Consider the following 19,122-nt stretch of genomic DNA (forward strand, 5'->3'; position numbering starts at 1 on the left):
TGCCCTTTAGTGTTCTCAGTGAATAAAGCTTTTCCCCATGCCCCATTCTTTTCTTCAAATTAATTTCCCAATGCTGATTATGAGAACCTGGTACTATATTTTTAGCGGGTTTAACAGATGCTTTTCTTCTACCCTATTGCTCACAGCCCCTGCCACTCTGAATTGGCAAAGTAACATGCTATCATTTCTCCAGCACACTTTTTACTTCAATTTACATTTTCTTTTTGGTCCTTTGAGAACCAAATCACTGCAACTGAGCTGCAGAAGGGAGTGAATGGGTGAATTAGCTGCTCCAAAAGGAGCAGATGAATCACTTGTATGATTTTCTCAAATTTATTTGTTTAAAATTATTCACTTAAAAATTCCTGATCTGCAAATTATTCATTAGCAGTTTGGTATCAGTATTCAAACTTCAAGCTGTGATGGTTGATTTTTCATTGGACATGTGAAACCATCTATCATCTGTGTTTTCTCATTGTACAAATGCAACTCAGAATCCTTTTTCTGCTGTGAATAATTCATAAAACCAGCTCAAAATTTGCAAGTATTCACTATTTCTAAATGGGAAGTGAACCCAGAGGGGGTATAAGCATAGTTTTTGTGTGTGTGTATATTTACCCTGCCTTGTGAAAGACCCTTGACACTGATTTGAGCCAGTGGAACAGCAAAAGCTCCATCTGAAAATTGTGGATTACTAAAGAAAATTCTGTCTTGCAAAATCTGAACATCAAAACACACAGTAATCCACAAACCGAGAGCTATTTTTGCTGGATATAGAATCCCTAAAGGATGATCTCCGATAATGGGCTTCTCTGCATCTCAACAAAGTGTTCTAGTGTAGCAAAACTGTAAGAAAGTGCTTTTAAATATATTGCAATACAATTAAGTCCTATCAACAACCCTGCAACAGATTTCTTTGAAAGGAACAGGGAAAGGAGTAATTAAACCACAAAATGTAGGCTCACTTCAGGTTAGGGCACCTGGGAAAGATTCCTTAAATGTCTGCTGAAATTTGGATATACTGAAAAAAAATGCATTAATATACATCTATATGTTACTACCTTGCAAATAACAAGTATACAGCTAAAAGTACCCTTCTTCTGCACTGCAGATATAGCCTATCTATTCTCATGAGTTGGAGTGGTGGGCGCTCAGTCCACAGCTCTTTTCAAATGAGGGAAAGGCAGACACCATAGTATATCTGAAGTGTAGACAGACATCAGAATCACCATCAAGAATGGAGTTTCTGCACAGTCCTCTTTGCTGGGATTCACAGGCAAATAGTTTCACAAAGAATAGATGTTTTCCAAGCACTCATGCAATCAAAACCTCCTCATACAAAGCAGATGAAACAAGGAGTCTGAACTTGGCCAGGGACGGAAGTGCATGGATTCAAAACAAATGTTTCTGAAAAGTGCTCTCAACCAGGCATGTCCTGCAACAGGCAGAGACAGTTGGGGTTTAAAACAAGGGGCAGATAAACTTCACCGGTTGTGCATGCTGGTGTCATGTTTGATGTTCCTTTCAATTGTTTCCTCTGACCTATGAATATTATCTTGAGCTTATCTATTTGAGCTTCAGCCAGTTGATTCTGAGCTATGTCTCAGTCTCTGCTGACAGCAGATGGATTATTCCATTGCAGTGGTCAGTTCGGGAAAGGCATCAATCTGAAGATTAGCATCATTCAAAGACCGGAGGTGTTGCAGTCAACAGCTTCTTTGCTCGCTGTTCATGCATTGAAGGCAGAGGGGAGAGATCAGTACCCTGCAGAAGCTGTCATGAGAAAGCTCTCGGGAAAGGGATGTAAAGACCCCAACTCATTAGGAAGAATGCTCAGGAAAAAGTCACAGCCAAGCTTCATTGCCTGTGGCATACACAGAACAATCTTCTTAAATGGGCACCAATGTCATCTCTCTACTAAAGTCCATTATAACAAATCCATCATCTCTATTGCAGCTTTTGGGTTCAATTTAATTGTTCAAAAGTTAGTCCCAATCCAGGATTTAAAAACAAACCCTGATTGTCGTTTACTGATTTCAGAGATCAGGGTTTCTCCAGCAATTTTTTCTAAGATTATTTCATTTTTCAAGATCTGATAGTTAGGGGAAAGCTATTTTCTTAAGCAGTTGCTTTTTTAGAGATCCTGACAGCCTCCTTCCCCTTCAGCCATCTGCATCAATGGGCCCTAACACTGTGTCCTGCAGCAGGGAGGGGAAGATCATCTCAAGTTCTCAATTTTTGCTCTGATGCAAAAATTTCTCTCCAGCTGAGTCACCACAGAGAAAGATTGCTCCTTCCATCATCCGTTTTCCCAAAGAGCCTGCTCTGCTGCCATGGAGGCAGGGGATCACAATGACTTTAAGCAGTGTATCTCTCTGTGAAGTAATTCAAGCAAGGTTCAGCAATGGGTTTGGAGGCCAGACATCTCAAATGAGTGATTCAACAAATCCACTAGGCAGGATTTTGTAGATGCTTTTATAGAAGTAAAATAATATGTACCTTTCGCACACCTCCATACCTTTGTGAATTTAGAGCACAACGTGGTTTTGGTGTTCGCCTGGAGCTGCCGAGTTTATACGTAGAGATCTGTATTCCCCATTGAGTAGCTTTCCAAATTTCCTGTTTGCTGCCAAATTTCCTGTTTGCTTGTTTGAGAACTGCTCGTGGATGTTCAGTCATTAAATGCACCATCATTTTCACCAAATGCTTAAAAAATACAGATATTACGTTTTCCAAGGTAGTTTCCTGGAAAGCACTTGCTCTAAGATTTCTACTTCAGATACTTCACTGCCAGACAAATTAAGAGGAAGCTAATAATCTTTGCATTTGACATGAACAATTTAAAACAGTCTTTCTATCCCTAGTTAAAAATCAAATTGAATTAAATTATGCCCTTGTGTTGGATTGTCTTTAAGTGACAATTAAAAACTTGCTGTGTGAAGTAAATATTGATGGCTTATGATTACTTTAATTGTTTTTTCCATCTGTATTCCCTGTTGATTAGCTAGGTGATTTCTGTTTGCTTTTCCACTAATTACACAATCTGTTGCAATGTGTTGTGAAATCCAATTGGTATTCTTGGGAAATCATCCTAAAAGGATGTGAATTTTGTCTGGTTTCTGTTCAGAGAAGCACACAGGAACAGAATGACAAAAATATAGCTGAGGCAAAGTAGAAGTAATAGCTTGATACTTGGAGAAACATCCTAAAAGTGAACTTATTAGTGCTATGTGTGAGTTATGAAAAATCCACAGGTTATAACAGGGCGCTCTTACTTCAGAGTTTGGTTTTGACTAGCTTTCTTCCAGTTCCTCAAAGCAAATGCGCATGTGGGATTTTTGATGACATAAACCTCTAAGATAACTAATAGGAAAGAAAATCCCTCTCCAGAAGCCTGGGAGCCTGTTTTGAAGAAAAAAAAAAGAAGAAAATCGAAAGAAAAAATTGCTGGTTTACTACATATTGGCTAATTCAGGAGAAGTGGAAAAAAAAATTCCACATGAAGATAAGTGGTTTTAATGTGTGTTAGCAGGTCAGCCGATGCTGTAAATCTCCCTTCTGCCACTCCACATTTTATCTCAACATAACACACACAAAAACATTCAAATGTCTTGTCTTATCTTGGTTTGCACCTCATGTTAGTTACCACATAGATACTAAAAGGAGAGCAATCAGGCTTTGCCAAGTGGAAGCACAAGCTTCGTTTCAGACTAGGCACAGCAAGACAAAGCACGCTGCAGCTGGATGGAAAGGAACAGCAAATGAAGCTCACTGCCTGCCCACACCTAGTGAAACAGTTGCAATATGAAGAATAACTGCAATTACTGAAGAATTTCAATTACTGAGGGAGAATTTCCACTTTTGAAAGTGATGTAAAAAAACCCATCTCGACTCAGATTGTGCTGAACTAGGTTTACCAACCCTTTTTATTTCTTTCAGTTATTTAAAGATGGAGCACTTTTCAGTGTCTTTTTTTAGAAGGATGTGCTTAAAAAGAAAATAATGAATAAAGCCCTGGAGCTTTTGCATACAGCCTGCTTGGCCCTTTCCATTACTGTGGGTGTAGCAGCCAAATTCCTTATGCAGTGATGTTCTGTCTTGCACAAAGGACCAGAGCTGGGAGGGACATGTAGACTGTAATTAACAGCCTAGACAGAGTTCCACATGCTCTTCAGGGACACAGAAGGATTATCCTACAGTTCTCCCTTATGACCAGCACCTTCACAACCCCAATTGCTGCAGACTGAAAAACATCTTCCCAACACGCTTGTGGCTCCATCCAGGATGACCAAGGGCAGCTCTAGAGACTGGTGCCGGGAGGAGGGGGAAGGAAGAAGTGAAGGGAGAAAAGCAGCCTGCAGAGAGCGCAGAGATTCTTTACTGAGGGGAGAGATTGAAGGAATTGGGATGAAACTTGAATGCTATGCCCCAGTGGAGTAGAGACCTTGTGCAAGCCTCCTTCCCTGGTATGACTGGCTTTGGGGTGCTTTGTGCTAAGGCAAATGAAGATGAGGACTCCTACCTGTAGTATGTACTCATAATTGTACTATTGTCCTCTCTGGCAGAAATTTCGGATCCTATAGTTCTTCAGAGTCCCTTTCTACCCTAGCATATTCAATACATTATCAGGATCAATCAGGTTCAAGAATCCAACTAAACGGAGATGATTTTCAAGCTAGTACTGTGGTATTTCCCACATCAACTTGGTATTTTTTATTTTGATTTGGAACATCTGATTAAATAAATGCTTTAGGGAATCATGAAAATCCAGAACAACACCTTGTGGAAACAACCAAAACACTTTTTTTTTCTAATTTTGCATCATGTCATTTGTAAGTAGGGTTGATCCTAATCCTGCCCAGAAATAAACATGCCTTCAGCTCAGCACCTCAACTCTACCGGCTGGGATGGAAATGCAGCAGAATTGATGGGGCTGAGCCCCAAGGGAAATGTTCTATCGGTAATCACTATGCACACCCCTGGCAATACAATGCTATCTTCAAATAATAAATAATAATCAAGCATATTCACATCTTCCTGACAACAGTGTTCAGCATCAAGAAGGTGCACTGGGATAAATTGTGTGGAGGTTTTGGGAGGTCTTTTTAAGGAGAGAATATCTTTTCTCTGCAGCTGCCTTAAATCAAGTCTGTCTCTGTAGTGTCTGGATGAGAAGCAGAACGTAGTTGATGATGAAGAAATTCTTTTGCTCTAAATCCCAGTAGAAATACCTGAGTTTTCAAGGCAGCTGCCCCCACACAGACACCACTGCTGAAGCAAGGAGAAAGACTTTGGGTCTCGGCCAAGTTCTGGCTGATCAAGGACTGTCATGTGGTCCCAAAAGTGACAGTGATCCCTCTGCCATCCCTACCCAGTGCTGATAAGTGGGACCCAGAGGTATGGCAAAGGTGTCTGTTTGCAGTGAAAATGTGAACTGAAACAAGATGAAAATCCATTTGTAAAGGATGGGAAAACTGTAAATCAATAATTCACTTTGGCATTTCACTGGATGTAAGCTCACAGCAGAAGGTCGTTCGACTCGCCCTCAGACATTAGCTGAGGTTTAATTCTTGATTCGCAGCCATCTGCCTTGGGAATTGACTGAAGTTGTTAGAAAAGCCTGAGCAGGTGTAAAGGAGGTAACAGATTAAGAGAACAGCGAGACATAAAGAGGTTCTTCTGGAAACCGCCAGGAAGGATTAGGATGCTGGAATGATTTATTTAAAAGCATTTAAGCCAACAGGAATGGCACATGGTGTTTGCAGGAAGGCTGACCTCTGAAAGGAAACATTGCCTTGAAAAGCACGGACATGAGGATCAGGAAACAAGCTGAGAAGATGGAATATTAACAGAGTTTCACAGCTTTAGTTTGATGGGGAAAAAACCAAAAAAGTTTAAAAAAAAGAAGGTGAAATATCCTGGAGAAAAAAACCATAAGTGGATGATGTAAAAGCCTTTTATAACCTGAGTTATAAGAAGTAGCGTTGAGCTTTCCAGGAGATAATTTTTGTTTATAATTAATCTAGGCACTCGTGTAGCCCATCATGTTATAATACACAAGAGCACTCCACAAGCAGTAATGAACTCCACTGTCGGTGAGGAAAGCTCTTCATTAACTCATTTCCAAACACGCTTTCATCTCCATGCCATGAACTAACTCCAAAGCAACCCTAAGGATTTCATAGTCTTTACTTTAACATGAGGATTGTGGTGCAAGGAAACAGGTAGCAGAGGTGGGAATTTGGTTTAGGTCACTTTAGTCTCCCTCTAGTGTCCTAGACTAACCTTTAACTTTATGCCCTTCATTCATAACATGTGATTTCTGAATTGGCAGGTGCAATCATACAGTTAGGCATCTACAGGGCAGAAAATACAATGTCAGAGTGAAAGGGTAAACATGTATTTTTAAAGAGATAAGGCGATTCATAAACATCCTCTCAAAAATGGCAGCTGCTAAAGGGAACACCAACCTCTTTACAAGCCCATTTCTCCCAGCAGTATTTCAGAGTTGCAATACAAATTTCCATGTCTTTCAATTTATTTGCGAATTCCCCTTTCCCTGTAGTTTTTCCATTTTGCATTTAGGACGCAGACCTAATTTTGTTCCTTTTCAAGTCAAGAGGAGCAACTTGGGGCTGCAGGCCTGGCACTTAAAGACACTGGGCTGCTGCTTGGGCTGTGAAGATTTCTTTGGGTAATCCCATCCTCGGCATCAGGGGACAGAAGAAACCAGATTGGATTGAAAAGAGGCACCCAAAGTAATCCAAACTCTCTTTCTTCTACTTTTTTTTTTTTATAAAACACAATTAGAGAGGGAGAGACAGGTGCTCCTGGGGCACATAAAAAGCTATTTGAAAGCATTGGGGCCTGCATTAGCTGAAACTGCTTATTTAAATAAGTGGCCAGAGCTTTCAACTCAGCTGCTGTGTTTCCTTTCGGATGGCCTTTTTTCCCTGCTCCCTCCCCTCTAATTTGAACAAGCAGGTTAATTTGATGAAATCCCTAGCTGCATAAAACATATGCTGTTGCCCAAACTGGGAAGGAGATTTCCTCTTCTCCCCGAGACAGCAGCTTACAGGGTATCGCTCACATCTGTGTGCTGCAGCAGACATATTTAGTAGAGGTTCTCATTGTTCTCATGGGTTTTAGGATTTATGTGACCAGCCAAAGAGGATTTTTACTGTTACTCAGGCAGAACTCCTTGTTCCCTAGGCTCTGCTATTAATTCATCTCAGTAGTGATCTGGAGTTAATTCAGGAATGCAGTCTATGCTGAGTAGCATCTGCCTTTGAATGGTGCTGCTCAGGTCTGCTTCCAGCTTGGTCCAGTAGATGCTCACTGATTATCTGAAATGATGTGCTTTTAGGCTGATGGGAAGGAACACGAAAAGGAGAAGAGGAGCCCCTGTTCCAGCTCAAACCCACCTCCTTGCTGTAGGAAACTCAGTCAGCCAAAGGTGAAACACTGCTCCTAAAGAGTGCACCCTTCAGGTTACTGCCATCAGCATAATTTCATGGCTAGGGAGTTTGCGTGTGCAACTTATATGCTATTAAAATGTATGCGTATAGGAAGGAACCCCACTAGTGTTATAAATGTAATAGCTCCTTGGGAAAAAGTCTATGATCTTTTGATTAAAGACTGTTTCCCCTGCGTGTGCTGTAAGGAAGCTGCATTATTGCACTCCCTACTTTGTAATTGTTTTTCTGCAACCTTAAAATACTCTACTGACAGCTTTACTGGGGTTTACATTGGTTTACAACACTGAATTCTTAAGTCGTTGTCAGATAATGAAGACATATATACCCCTTGTATAACTTCATCTCTGTGTGTTCATAGTGAACTATTTTAATAGTCCAAAAATGCTGCATATCTGTTAACTGATGAATTACTGTGAGCACCAAAGTTGAGCACGCTGGGAATCTAACACTGCATGGGTGCCACCAGCGTACATGAGTCGTATTTCTCATCTCAAGAATGACAGTATTCCACTGAAATAGTAAAATAAAAATGCGGGAGTTACTGAAAAAACATCCCAATTCCTGGATAATACTTTTTTTTCCTTTTTTTGTTTTCGTCAAGTATAATCTAGTAGTGGATTGTCAAAATAATTAAGAAATTCAGACATTAATCTTATTAGAACATATTAGCAATAACTTTGAACAGCTATCAGTGAGGCTAGCCTCTTTTCAGAGATCACTGGTTATCTTCTAGCAGTCTAAATTCATTGATTCTTCTTGATTTCACCCTGGAAATACATATGAATGTAATACAATGGGGCACTCTAGACTCATGCTACAAATGCCACTAAGCGACATAGATGACAGGAGCTTGGCTTTCAGAGCACGAGCCACAGGCCTGGTAATCCCCATGGCTGGTATTTCTAGTGTTCAATGCAGTCACAAGATTTAAAAGCTCTAATTTTTGACTTGAATATAACACTAAAAATGGCAAAAGGAAAGCTGTGGCGTTCATTTATCTCTCCCTTTACCCAGGTCCATGAGACTGTCATACAAACCATTGTAAAATTTATGTAGATAAACATGCATATAGAAATATGTAGGAATGTAGAAATACAGGTCTATAGGAATAAATTTTGGGAAGTCACTGACAGTACTGAGGCTGGGGTCCTGCTGGGCTGTTTTGAGGTAATCTGAGGAAAGCAAAATGGAAAAGCTGCCACATGATTGAACTCCTAGCATGTGCAACTGGTGAGACTTTTGCCATTAACGTCTGTGGAGACAGGATTACACACACTAATTTATGAGGACCAGGTCCTGCCTTTGGGACACTTATTGCTGGCCAGGTTGTTCACTAGGGTTCCCACTCGGTAGAAAATTCCAATGACAACATTGTCCTGGGGAATTCAGAGGCACAAATGAACAGCAAGTCAAGGGGATAAAGAACAGTCTTGAGCTAACATGGAGGATATTATTACTTGGTTTATTGTAAAGAAGGTTTAGATGGAAAGCTGTGAAAGCTTCTTAGTAAGACCTAGCTGGTTCTGGAAAGCCCCTTAAGGGAAATGCTAAAAGCAGAGCATCTGCAAGTGAGAACAATAATAAGGCTTCTTGGGTCAGAAGAAGCACACAGGAGGATGGAAGACCCTGTAGCTTACCTGCTAGCACACAAGCCATGTGAAAGGTGGAGGTGAAAGCTCAAGCCCAACTGCAAATTTTGCATTTTAAGTGAAATGTTTCAGGCAATAGTGACTCCATAGGATTCAGCTGCTCTCTACAATGTTACTGTGCTACCTGGTCTTCAGAGTTGGGTTTGTTTTCTGAAAAAACTACAAAACTATATGCAAATAGATACTGAAAGGATTAGAAATGTATACCATATTGTGAATCTGGAGGTTACATTGACCCTGGGGGTGTTTTCTGGGCGCCAACACATTTCTGATACCAACCAAAGCACAAAGCAGAATCTTAGAGCAGCTCTGGGCTGCCTTGTAACAGGAAAAAAAAGTAAGAGAAACAGCTGACTTTACTTTTTGCTGTGATTATGTGGGGCAGTCAGCACCAATTTTGAGAACTGCTTGATTTTTTTCCTAAAAATAGCCCTCTGGTCACTTTTAATCAAGTTGAAATGGCCAAGTTTCTGCGTTAGTAATTCTCCTATAAATAAAATTTGACGGGGATACCTTCAAAACCAACATCCAAGCATTTAAACATGTTGTCTCAAACTCAGTTCTGACTCCAGCCTTGTAAATCATTGCCAAATATCACACAGCTTCACGGCCTAATCCTCTGAAGACATATCTAATGCTGTGTAAATCTGTGTCAGGAGGACAACAGCACCTGTGATGTGTTTCAGGGTGACATTTATGGCACTCTGAAGGAAATGGTAACCCGCTCAGATCCAAAGTCTGGTCTTGCAGGATTTGAACAGAACATCTTCTGCCTTGACAGAAAGGGAAATTATAGGACATAAATTTGGGATGAGAGAGGAAGCAGGCAGTTTGAAGACCTTGAGAAGATCTGAGTTTTAGATTGTGGGTGAAGCTAGCACCCACAGAAGGATATTGGATGCTCTGTATTTGATTGATTTTCTTTTAAATATCCACATTCATTTTACATATGATTGAGCTTCCCTTGGTATGTGAGCATATGGATTCTACCTCTGAGCATCCTATCATTGAGCTGCTTTCCTTACACCTCCAGCCTTTCTGGATAGGAAGCTGCAAGGCTTTGTGGGATTAAGGCCATTTTCTGCACTAATCTTTCCACCAAAGATAAAATATGTGCCATAGTGTTACTTTTACTAATAAAAATATGTGCCATAGTGTTACTTCTATCATGATATCTCAATAACAGCAGTTACATAACAGTTTTAAGATGCCTTATTTCAATAGCTTTAGTATATAAGTGTGCCCCACATTTGCTTATTGCTATTAGACAAATCCTTCAGCCCTTTCTCATTATTTAAGCAGCATTAAGTCAATGGGGGGAGTGAATGAAAGTAGAAGGCTTTGAACTGTATGTTAATGCAACTTGAGAGTATAGGATGTAATCAAGCCTGGTAAGAAATAAGGAGGACAGAAAACGGGTGTTCCTCAATTTAGAATCATTGATGAGATTAAGATGGTTAAAAAGCCAAACCAGATTTTCATCTTTAACTGTGAGCATTGATAGAGCAGGATTTAGGTGAAAGCGGCATGTCATACCTATAGCATATTTACTCTAAAATAACTCCTCAGGCATGCTCATGTCACAGGTTCAGATCTGCTTTCCTAGAGATGGAAGCAAAGGCTTCACTGGTTATTTTTACCTGCCCAGTGTCTAAAGGGCCTAAGAATCCAGTCTGCCTGTCTACTGTGATGCTTTTATAGCGCACTCACTGCTAAAATGCAGAAGTGTTTATTAAGACCACCTTTCTGCATCAAGTGCTGGGTCTGTACGCAGGAGGTGAGTTTGTGTCACACCTGTTTATAGAGTAACATGTTAAAGCATGACAGTCAGCCTCTGCACTCCTTAGTCATCTGCAGAGGTGGGCTGTCTTATCTCTGGTTATACCAGCTCACTGCACCCAGCTCAGGCTTGGTGTCTCTGAGACCTCCTGCCCTTAGACTTGCTGTCAATCACATGCCACAGTAAAACCATCAATAGGTAAACAATTTAAGAAATTGAGCAAGTTTTACAAAGATGCTTTGCTGTGCAGACAATGCTTGTACATAAATTAATGCATATTCAGGAGAAAGGTTGCTCCATAGAGGACACTGGGTTGTGACTCAGGGAACCAGGCTCGTCTCAAGCTGCTTTATCACAGACCTCAGGGGCGATGCGATAGTCAGCCAGCAATGGGTTTCCTTGGAAAAATCGTCCCACCCTACTTGAACAGGTAGGTTTCCCAGCAGAGCGGTCTGTCATCATGAGTGAGCTTAGAGTTTCCTTTTACATTTAGCATCTATTTTTTATATAGTTTAGAAGAATCCCTATTTCTAGACTTAGCTACTATCTTTACAACATCAATAAAGCACAGTCCTTCTAGATAAACTTCACATACTCGCATTGGTAAGTGTGAGATAATCTGATACTGTGATAACTGGGGCTGTGAAAACAGCTAAAGTAAAATGAGAGTAAGGGAACTGAGATAAGCAACATGCACAAGTCTCTCCTAAGAAAACGGTATTTTATATGTGGCAATTAATTTGGGGTTTTTTTCAATACATGCAAATCAGCATGATACCTATGGTTTTGGGGAGCTGTTTGTTTCTCACTCCTTCTGCAAGAATTCAGGCTGTGAATGTTGGTTTGAGCATGAAAAACCCAATTGCTCCATGTGTTTGTTAATCTGACCTATAATCTCCACTGCTATTCAGTTCATCCAGAGTCCAATCCTGTGCCCAAAAGCATCCACATTTCTGGCCAGCTGGGCACTACAAAAGCTCTGAGAACATAAAGAGCATTGGAACTCCTCCATGCTGTCTCCAGATTTGGAAATAGTTTCTTTCAAAGGAATAGTCTTTAAGAGGTACAAACCTCAATGTTGAGCACCTGTCAGGATTCCTCCCTCTTTAGAGGCTGTGCAGGAACCACAAAAGTGAAAAAGAGTAAAATCAGAGAGTCATGCACGTTGTTCTTTTAGAGTCTATAGTATAAACTCATGTCTATCAGCAATCTAGAAGACTTGTTTCTAATCAGTAAGTTTAAGATTAGTAATTGAATGGTAATGCTAAAATCTTTTCTTTCTACTGAAAGTGGTTAGATCTTACAGGTGCTTTCATCCAGAAAGCCCTAAATTATAACACTTATGTGACTCATATTTTCAATAGTGGAAGATATACACACCTTGAGGAAACCTACAGCACAGGCATCAAAGAGCCGTGGTTTTATAACAGTGATCTCCTTTCTCATACATTCTGCGAGCTGACATTAAGAGGATTTCTGTGTGCTTAGTCAAAAGAAACTCTGGAATTCTGTATTTCTAGAAATTTTTCATTAAAGTGGAAACAAAGGTGTTGTGAGTTGGTAAGAGCTTGGTATATGTGTGGATCTAAAAATCTCCTTTTTTCTGTGTTGATCTAATTTAATGACTTCAATTTAAGATTTTTTTCCACTGTTTCACTAACTAGCTCTTTCTTTTCAGGAAGGAAAGTTGGAAGAGAAGGAAAATGGCAGGAATGTACTAACAGATCAGATTTTTGCTTTGTGTCTTCATTCAGGTGTCTTTAATAAGCCTCATCGCCAATACACTTGGATACTCTGAGATGGGTCCCATTAAATCCCTCAGGACCCTCCGAGCTCTGCGGCCATTAAGAGCATTGTCACGATTTGAAGGGATGAGGGTAAGACTATATAAAGCATCAATCAAAGCTCAACTGTGTGACATCAAGCATATTAACAGGGAACTGTTGCACATGGTTTTGCCTTCACTGTGTCTGCCAAAGGAAATAAATGATAATGCTGTATCAAAACAACAAAATCAGAAATCCCTCCTTTATCTTGATCACAATTGAATCATTACAGCTTTATCCTCAGGTGGATTTAATGGTAAACTAATCCTGCTGCCTAACTTGTCATATTGCACTTTAAAAAACAGCTTTTTGGTTGAGGAATTATCTGGCTAACAATTACCTCTCAATTATAAGACACATCAGGGGAATAGCCAAGCTACAAGTTTGCTCCCTGCTTTCGACATGTGTCAAGATGAGACTGACTAGGAAAGTTCTAAAGGACTTTTTCACTAATAATTAAAGCAAAAATTGGAAATGCTAAAGATAAGGAAAGCAGATGAATGAATATATAAAATATTTCCTTTGAACACATTGCAGTTTTAACATGGAATGTCAGGATTAACATTAAAACCATGTAGCTTGTGTTTGTTGCTCCATCTTGTGCATCCATCTCCTTCCCTTCTGCAGCCTTTTGCCAGCGTGGCTGTATCCACACAGCATGCCTGATTATTTGTTAAGCCTACCTGCTACACTAAGCAATTATTGCCTAGTAAGCACTTTATTTATCTCCTTGCACCATGCATGACCTGCAGATGATAACAACTGTGTTTTGTATAAACTGAGGTTACTGTTAATCTTGCAGTTTGCATAGCAAGATGAAGCAAATCTGTGACAAAATTACACCGAAACCAACTTACATTTTCTGATGATGCCAAATCTCCCTACTAGGCCAATGAAAATGCTGCAGCTTTCATAGAGGGTGAATCTTTCTTGTAGACAAAATTTGGGTCCAAATCATCCAAATCATCAGTGACTAAAATGTGTAATTCATGCACTGAGCTCCTGGCAATTAACTGTTCTCATTGCAATACCCTTGCAGTAGGACAGACTGAAGACTAGGGAGCCTAATGATAGAATCATAGAATCATAGAATCGTAAGGGTTGGAAAGGACCTTAAGATCATCTAGTTCCAACCCCCCTGCCATGGGCAGGGACACCTTGCCCTAAACCACGTGGTCCAAGGCTCTGTCCAACCTGGCCTTGAACACCGCCAGGGATGGAGCATCCACAACCTCCCTGGGCAATCCATTCCAGTGCTTCACCACCCTCACTGTAAAGAACTTCTTCCTTGTATCTAATCTAATCTTCCCCTGTTTAAGTTTGAACCCATTACCCCTTGTCCTACCACTACAGTCCCTAATGAAGAGTCCCTCCCCAGCATCCTTGTAGACCCCCTTCAGATACTGGAAGGCTGCTACGAGGTCTCCACGCAGCCTTCTCTTCTCCAGGCAGCACAGCCCCAACTCTCTCAGCCTGTTTTCATACGGGAGGTGCTCCAGCCCTCTTATCATCCTTGTGGCCCTCCTCTGGACTCGCTCCAACAGCATCATGTCCTTTTTATGTTGAGGACACCAGAACTGTACACAGTACTCCAAGTGAGGTCTCACAAGAGCAGAGTAGAGGGGCAGGATCACCTCCTTTGACCTGCTGGTCACGCTTCGTTTGATGCAGCCCAGGATACGGTTGGCTTTCTGGGCTGCAAGTGCACACTGCCAGCTCATGTTAAGCTTTTCATCAACCAACACCCCCAAGTCCTTTTCTGCAGGGCTGCTAATGACAGAGATAAGTCAGGAAGTATGGTGACAGAGCAATTTATGAAAACCTGTACCCATACTTTGCCTCTTCTGTGGAGGACAAGAATTGCAGATATATGGTGTTTTGCTCCAGATCTTGTGATTATCTAAACCACATTATTTTTGTGGATGAAAATCAGACAAATCTAGTTGCAGACCACTCTCCTTTGTATTAGTAGTAAGACAAAATTATTCAAAAGGCTCCATTCATCTGGGATCTGAAACCTGAGTTTTGTTCACCACATCCTTTTCAGCAGAAGCAATATTATAAAGGTTATTCACAAAATCAACCAAAAGCAAACTGCAGATCCTCAGCTGGCAGAAAGTGATGTTGTACTACTAACATTAATTAAAGCTCTCACTCCTATGTCATCTGATGACTTTATGCTGTCTTCATTAAACATTTGCAAATTGAGCAAAGGTTGGTATTGGCCAAAGCTGCACTAGTTTAACTACCAGAGTGATATGTGCATGGACTCTCTCAAATCAATTTAAATCTGGCTTATGAAGGCTTAGCTTCTACTGGTGGATTTGCAAATTCAAGCAAAACCCCTTTAACGTATTCTAAGCTGACATAAGAATGTTCACTCATGACTTTGCATCAGTTTAACTAAATTGGATTCAAACCTGAAAAGCAATAGGAAGACTAGTCAAAAGCATCAGAACAGTGAGACAGAAAATGGAAAGAAAAAATGTGAAAAAGTTTGCATCTCTATCTGAGGGTAGAAAGAGGTTAGCTTAGTGGAGATCTTACGTGGCATAGACATGCATCACCCCAGCACGTTTCCTTCCTAACATGCTCATACTTGTAGGCCCCCCTGATTCCTGGCTCAACATCCTTTTTCTTCCCTGTACCATTGCTGCAGCTGAAATGTATTCAGTCATTCTGAGCTATGGGAGGCAGTGGATTAGCTAGTAAATATGATAAAGTGTAATTGAGAATACGTGCTATTGGAAAATCAAATCATTTTAGCTTTAGTTTGTCTAACCACACTTAACATGACTAAGGACAACTAGACCTTTCATTATTAGGAGTTCATATGCTCCAAAATGCACAGGAAAATTGGCAGTGTGGTGATGGATTAAGTAATTATAATGTTGAGAAGCAAACACTGACAGTAAGAAAATAATACTAGTTTGCTCTATTATGATGTCTTTTTCTCGAATAACTAAAAGATCTCTGCATGACTAGAACAGGAACAAGTAAGTTCTTATTTATTCTGCAGTATAAAAGACTTGTTTCATTATGCTGTACCTAAATTTTGGAAAGAATGGGTGCTGGGGCAAAAGCATAGAGTAGCACTGGGATGGCCAGGAGGACCTGTTACCGTCAGACTTCAATCCTTTCCCTGTCTTAAAGCAGGCTGGGACCTGTCTAGGTTTGACACAAGTCTCAGCAGCTCCCGTTCCAGTAGAGGTCTACCAAAGAAGGCTGAACTGTTGCCATCCTGCTCCTCTGCCCTCAGAAAAGACCCCAGTCTGACCAGTATCTCACATGACACTTACTGTAGATGCTGTGGGTTTCCATGCACATACCACCACCCTGCCTCCCCCAGTGCATTTCAGGCCATATTGGAGCACCATGTGAATTAACTTAGGTCTGCGTGAACCAAATAATGAAGTTTCCCATGTCTCTTCATTTGTGTCTATCAGGGAATTATTTCAGACATGCCACTTCCCTGCAAGTTTCTTCCCAGCAAGGGAGGTTACTGCAGTATTTTAAAACAATGAATGGGATGCTGAGAGACCATTTGATGTGAAAATGATCCCAGGCAAAGTCATGGTGAGGCTGCTACAAGATACATGCAGGAAAGAAACAGCATAATTAATGCTGGTTAGCATGATTTCAGGGGAATAGTTCTTGTAAAACTGATATGGTCCTTTGATTTGATTACAAATTATGCTGATGATGGTAACTGTGCTGATATAATATCCTTAGCTTTCAGAAAGGAATTTGATACCATGGGACATTGTGATGAAAACGTGAGATTTGTACCAAGCCAAGTAAACATATTTTAAATTAATTCAAAATGGGTGATGGATCTCAAAAAGTAATGATTTACAGTGATGACACTGTAAATTCAGTGATGAGTGTCTCAGGGTGAGGGATCTTTCTGAATGAGAACTGCCCTTAATCTGGACTTTAACAGCATCTGGAAGAAAATTTAAAATCTTTGCTGACAACACACAAAGTGAGCTTAGTAATAAGTGATATTACGGATAAGGAAATTACACTGACTGATCTGGATCATGGTGAAAAACAGATCAATTGTACAACATGTATTTTAATAAAACTACATACATCATACACCTCAGGAGGAGGAAAGTAGGTCACTCTGGGGATATTTCTTTGAAAACAGCAGCTGGGAAGGACTTAGGGATTGGAATGGCTGCTCAACAGTATACCAGATTTTGGGCAGGTCTGATAGATGAGGTGACTATTAGAATCCCTCAATATGCAGGGAAATAACCCAGCAAACAGGGAGTGAGGGCAGTACTTCAACACTGGAATTCCACCAAACTGCTGGAAATCGAGTGTTAAAAATGTGAAATTCTCTGCAGGGAACTATGAGCATGATTAGAAATCTGAAGGAACCATGACAGTTAGAAAGAAGCTCTGTTTTTTTAATTACCCAAAACAATATTCAGTGGTAACTCACCTGCAGTGAAGACAGGAATGATAGGAGAAGATACCTAATGACAGCTGAGTAGTGCCTCAAGTTCAGCAAATTCAACCTAAAAATGCAACACCTGTTTCTGACAATGAGGACAAAGGACACCAGGAATAGATTATCTAATGATAACATTTTCATCTGTTATTTGACATCATGACACTGTAAATAAGATGTGTTTGCAAAAGCTGTGTCCAGGCTTGGCTAGGAGTTATAACCTGGGCCTGAAAATACTGTGGGAAGTTTGGTGGGCTTTGTTATAGCAAAGAGGGAACAAACATACCATGCAAGTCTATTTCTGGATTTAAAATCTGAATCAGCTTCAGCTGAGGAGATGGCCCATGAATGCTGAGGGCCAGGCACATGCTATAGATTTGCAGCACTGTGGATTAGGGCAGAAGGTGGCTCAGTTTTTATGTTATCCCTAAAGAAGTCACCTTGTGGTTTTACCTACAAAGATGCTGATGGAAACCAAGAGGTATAAAACCTTTTCTTATATATGACTATACACATTGCTATGCCTAGATGCAGCAGAAATTCAGCCCTTTCCATGGAAAGGTTTGCAGCTGAACTTTTAACATGAATTTATGACAATAACTTGCCTTTATGTATCCAGGTCTTTAAGTCCTTTTCTTGTCTCAGAACAAATCAGGAGTGCTTCCAGCAGACCAAATGGCATAATGCTGGTGTAAGAGCAGAAGCAATGAGAGAAGAATGAAACCCCCTGTTCATAATTCATTCAGAGAGGTGTTATGGGATTTGCTCCAGACTCATGTCGTGTTTTGTTATCTACAAGCCAGTGAATATAAATCATCAGAAGGAAAAAAGCAGGATGCAGGCATGGCCATCATTTCCACTGCTGGTACCTGGAAGTCTCTGTCCTGTCACAGGGCTTGCAGGTGGGAGCTGGGTTCAGCAGCATATGTAACATAAGTGCAGTGGCTCTGTGCTGGCATGCATTAAAATTGAACAAAAATATTGTCCTGCATAACAGCAAATAAGAGCTACTTTGGCAAGGGCCAAGGCTATACCCAAATAAATACTGGATTTGGAAATATGTTTGCTCTTCTGGGTATTTTTCTTCCTCAGCAGTGCATAAATGATGAGGAAACAAATGTTACATTATTATCTTCTCAGAAAATTGGACATTAATGCTGGTATTTCCCATAGTCATGGAATAGAATTTAATTTTTATGGATTGATATAGTCTTGTCTCAGTTTCAGAAATGTAGATGGAGAAGAGAAAGACCTTAGTGTCTGCCTACCAGATTTTAATCTCCAAAGCATGAGACAGAGATTGAGACAAATTGATATAGCGGGTCTGGTGTCTGCACACGGTTCTTTGCCTGGACTATGCAATGGCAGCATCTCCAAAAGCTGTGAATATGGAGAAACCTTGTTGACATAGGAAAGGAAAAACTACATTTTGTAAGAGTGTTCTTCCCTCAGAAAATGTCTTTAGTATAATGTTTGGCATCCATAAGCGTATTAATGCTCAAAACACTAAATGATGTGCATCCTGCCTGGTTGATATACTGGTATTATAATGCTGCATTCAAACCTCACAACTGTAGAGGGCCTGTAGATGGTCTGACCTTTATTTCTTTTGCATGGCTTCAGAATGGTGTCCAGTGCCAACATTCCCACACTTTAAAAGCTCCTTTTGCCTTTCATTTGTAAGTGTGATTTTACACAGGGGTTTAAATCCCTGCCTGGGTTGGTGTGTAGGAACTTTACAGCATGTCACAGGAAAAAATAATGCATTTTTTGTTATATTAGAATGGATTCACTGGTTTAATCACGCATAAATTAAAGACAGGGGAAGCTGGCTTAATACAGTATGTCTCAATCAGTTGTTATTTAAATACGCGAAACTTATCATAGCTAGATTTCACATCCCAAGGGCTGAGTTCGGTAAAAATTT

At 40.4% G+C, this 19,122-nt stretch overlaps 1 protein-coding gene across 1 annotated transcript in view; it reads left to right on the forward strand.

Annotated features, from left to right (window-relative positions):
• LOC115610283 (sodium channel protein type 5 subunit alpha-like) overlaps nucleotides 1–19,122 on the forward strand; it is a 166,520-nt gene that overhangs the window by 131,731 nt on the left and 15,667 nt on the right. Inside the window, 1 exon segment of the mRNA XM_030491527.1 lies at nucleotides 12,662–12,784. Within this exon segment, the coding sequence (XP_030347387.1) occupies nucleotides 12,662–12,784 (123 nt within the window).

Source organism: Strigops habroptila, chromosome 1, assembly GCF_004027225.2.
Source record: "Strigops habroptila isolate Jane chromosome 1, bStrHab1.2.pri, whole genome shotgun sequence".
In the NCBI taxonomy this organism is placed as follows: Eukaryota; Metazoa; Chordata; class Aves; order Psittaciformes; family Psittacidae; genus Strigops; species Strigops habroptila.